Raw genomic sequence first — 2,832 nt, 5'->3', positions numbered from 1 at the left:
TATTCAATCTCTCTGAGATACTAATAACCAGCCGTTCCCTCCAAAACCCAAACCTGTACTGCCCGACAAATCTAAACTTCCCAGTAAAAATCATACTTAACCTTTCTTGTGTTCTACCCAATCAAAATTATCTTCCCCGGGTCAGTGGACAGGTCAGTCACAGGTCAATCTGTACCATTACCATATATGGAAATGTCTTACCTGAACACTTTTCACTATATACCTAACCAAACCATTAAGGATACATGCCTCTTGATTTTCTAAAATACTATATTTACTACCTACATTGCTCAATATATGAATTAATTAAATTATAATAATATCTGAATCATATCAGATATTACAATACATATAGCAATAGAAAAAGATACATTATCTGACCCATGTCAGCAAATACAATGGTATAAAACATAACTGTAACAAACATTCAATAAAAGCAATAATTAACATAATCCACTCCCTGTCACACTCTCCCCCCTGTTGAAAAAAATGACCTCCGTGTCATTTCCCGCTGACTACGGCTAATACTGCTATCCTGGCACACGTCGGCATGGTTTCCAACTCACCAGAATGAGCAAGGTCCGCAATGAACTGGGCACGAAGTAGCCAGTCCGGACTTTGAACACATTCCTGGGGTTTACAACATATTTAAAACAAAATCACCTGATATCTGCCACTTTGGTTTTTCCCTCTTCCGCACTGACCTTCTAGGCACAGGAACTGGTTTGTCTACGTGTGCTGTCTGATCCAAAATGTCAGCATCGTTTATGGACACTTTCACCTCATCACCATCAGATGATGTAATAGGATCATGCCGAGAAGTAGGAATATGTTCGTCATCCATGGACGATTGGTCGTCACCAATATCCCTTTCTCCTCCTGTCTCCGTAACCTCAACTGGACCGTCATCTGTGAGTTCGGAGACAACAATGGTTTCTGCAGCAGCAGTATCTACTGTGGTGCTGGATGGGGCACTCACAACTGCTACCGGAGAAGTCGGAACAAAATATGAATCTTCAGAATCACTCTCACTACTACAAGATTCATCCTCTAATGAAGTAACACACAACTCACCAGTCCTGGTCTGTTCCTCTTCATTGTTTGGTTGGTCAGTGACTACTGGTACACTAGAGATAGGAAGTAACAGATTTCTATGAAGAGTTCGGATCCTTCCCTCGCCAGTTTCCTTTTTCACTTTAAAAACAAGTATATCCTTATTCGGCTGATCAAGAACAATGTATGCATCCTCCTCCCACTTGTCAGATAACTTGTGGCGACCGTCATGTACCAAAATCATCACTAGTACCCGGTCACCTGTCTGGATAGAAGAGCCTCCTACACGAGTATCGTAGTTTCTCTTTTGTCGCTATTTGGCACGACTTGATGCTTTGGCTGCACACTCATAGGAAGACTTCAACCTTCTTCTTAGTGACTCTACATACTGTGAATAGCTGCCATCCCTTCCTTCGTGGAATTTACTTATTCCAAACACTAGATCACTTGGTAAACTTGGATGTCTCCCATACATGAGATAAAACGGTGTATGTCCTGTACTTTCATGACGAGTGCAATTATATGCATGCACCAGAGGTCCAATGTGTTTCTTCCAATCATGTTTCTCACTTGGTTCCAAAGTTCCTAACATATCCAGTAATGTACGATTAAACCGCTCACATAACCCATTTCCCATGGGATGGTATGGTGTTGTTCGTGATTTCTTTATTCCCGCTGTCAAACATAACTCCTGGATAACCTTTCCAACAAAGTTGACTCCCTGATCTGAATGGAGTCTCAATAGAAACCCATAGTGCACAAAGAAATTGTTAAATAACACCTCTGCTGTTGTCTTGACGGACATGTTGCGTGTTGGATAAGCTTGCGCATATCTGGTAAAGTGATCTGTCAGCACCAGTACATGCCGGAATCCTCCCTTAGATGCTTCCAGCGTCAAAAAGTCAACACAGATGACTTCCAATGGCTGTGTTGAAACTATGGGTACCAAAGGTGCTCTCTGCGTAGAACATGGTGTTTTCCTTCTGATTCAACGAGGACACTTCTGTAACCATTTATCCACGTCTTTTGTCATCCCAGGCCAGAAGAATCTGTCCTGAATCAAAGAGAGTGTCCTGTCTCTTCCAGGATGTCCAACACAATCATGGAAGTAATGGAGAACTTTGTTAACTAACACTGAAGGAAGCACACGTTGTCGAACACATTCCCCATTTCTCTTTGAATCACGGCAAAGCACACCTTGGTCCAAAACAAGACTGTCAAAGTATCTCAGTAACTTGGACTGTTCCAAAGAGAGATTCCGTCTATGTGGCTTCCTAGCATCTCTGATAGCTGTGATCATTGGCCTCAAAACTCTATCTTGCGCTTGCATGCTCCCCCACTGTCGTTGTGTCATATTTTCCATAACACCATTATCCAGATCATCTAAATCAATCAAGGAATCAGAGGTGACCACTTCAGCTCTAGCACGAGTCTGTATGCTGGAACAAACAGCCTTTATAGTACTCTGCTCCATTACTCCTTCTGGATCATCATCACTATTACTGTACTCAAGTCTTGACAGCATTATTATTATTATTATCTTAAACTAGTAATTCTATCCATGTTTGAACTATTTCCAATAGAAAATACAAAAATAATGTTCAAAAATATTATTTTCCTATATAAACTATAAACTTTACCCCTTTCCTGGGGAAAATGCGAGACCCTCGGGTCATGAAATTTACAATTGTGGTCAATCATCTGAAGGCCTTTCCATCCATGAAGAATGCTTGATTCTATCATACCTGAGATTTGAGAGGACAATGTTTGAAATTTCAA

At 41.0% G+C, this 2,832-nt stretch overlaps 1 protein-coding gene across 1 annotated transcript; it reads right to left on the bottom strand.

Annotated features, from left to right (window-relative positions):
• Positions 1-2,041: 2,041 nt before the first annotated feature.
• On the bottom strand, positions 2,042-2,578 carry LOC132559137 (uncharacterized). Its single transcript, XM_060223746.1, has one exon. The coding sequence runs from the start codon at positions 2,576-2,578 to the stop codon at positions 2,042-2,044; it is 537 nt and encodes a 178-aa protein (XP_060079729.1).
• Between the last annotated feature and the right edge of the window lie 254 nt (positions 2,579-2,832).

This window comes from Ylistrum balloti, unplaced genomic scaffold, assembly GCF_031769215.1.
Source record: "Ylistrum balloti isolate Yb309-2 unplaced genomic scaffold, AGI_CSIRO_Ybal_v1 Utg370862, whole genome shotgun sequence".
Taxonomy (NCBI): Eukaryota; Metazoa; Mollusca; class Bivalvia; order Pectinida; family Pectinidae; genus Ylistrum; species Ylistrum balloti.
This window is presented reverse-complemented; position numbering and strand designations above follow the sequence as displayed.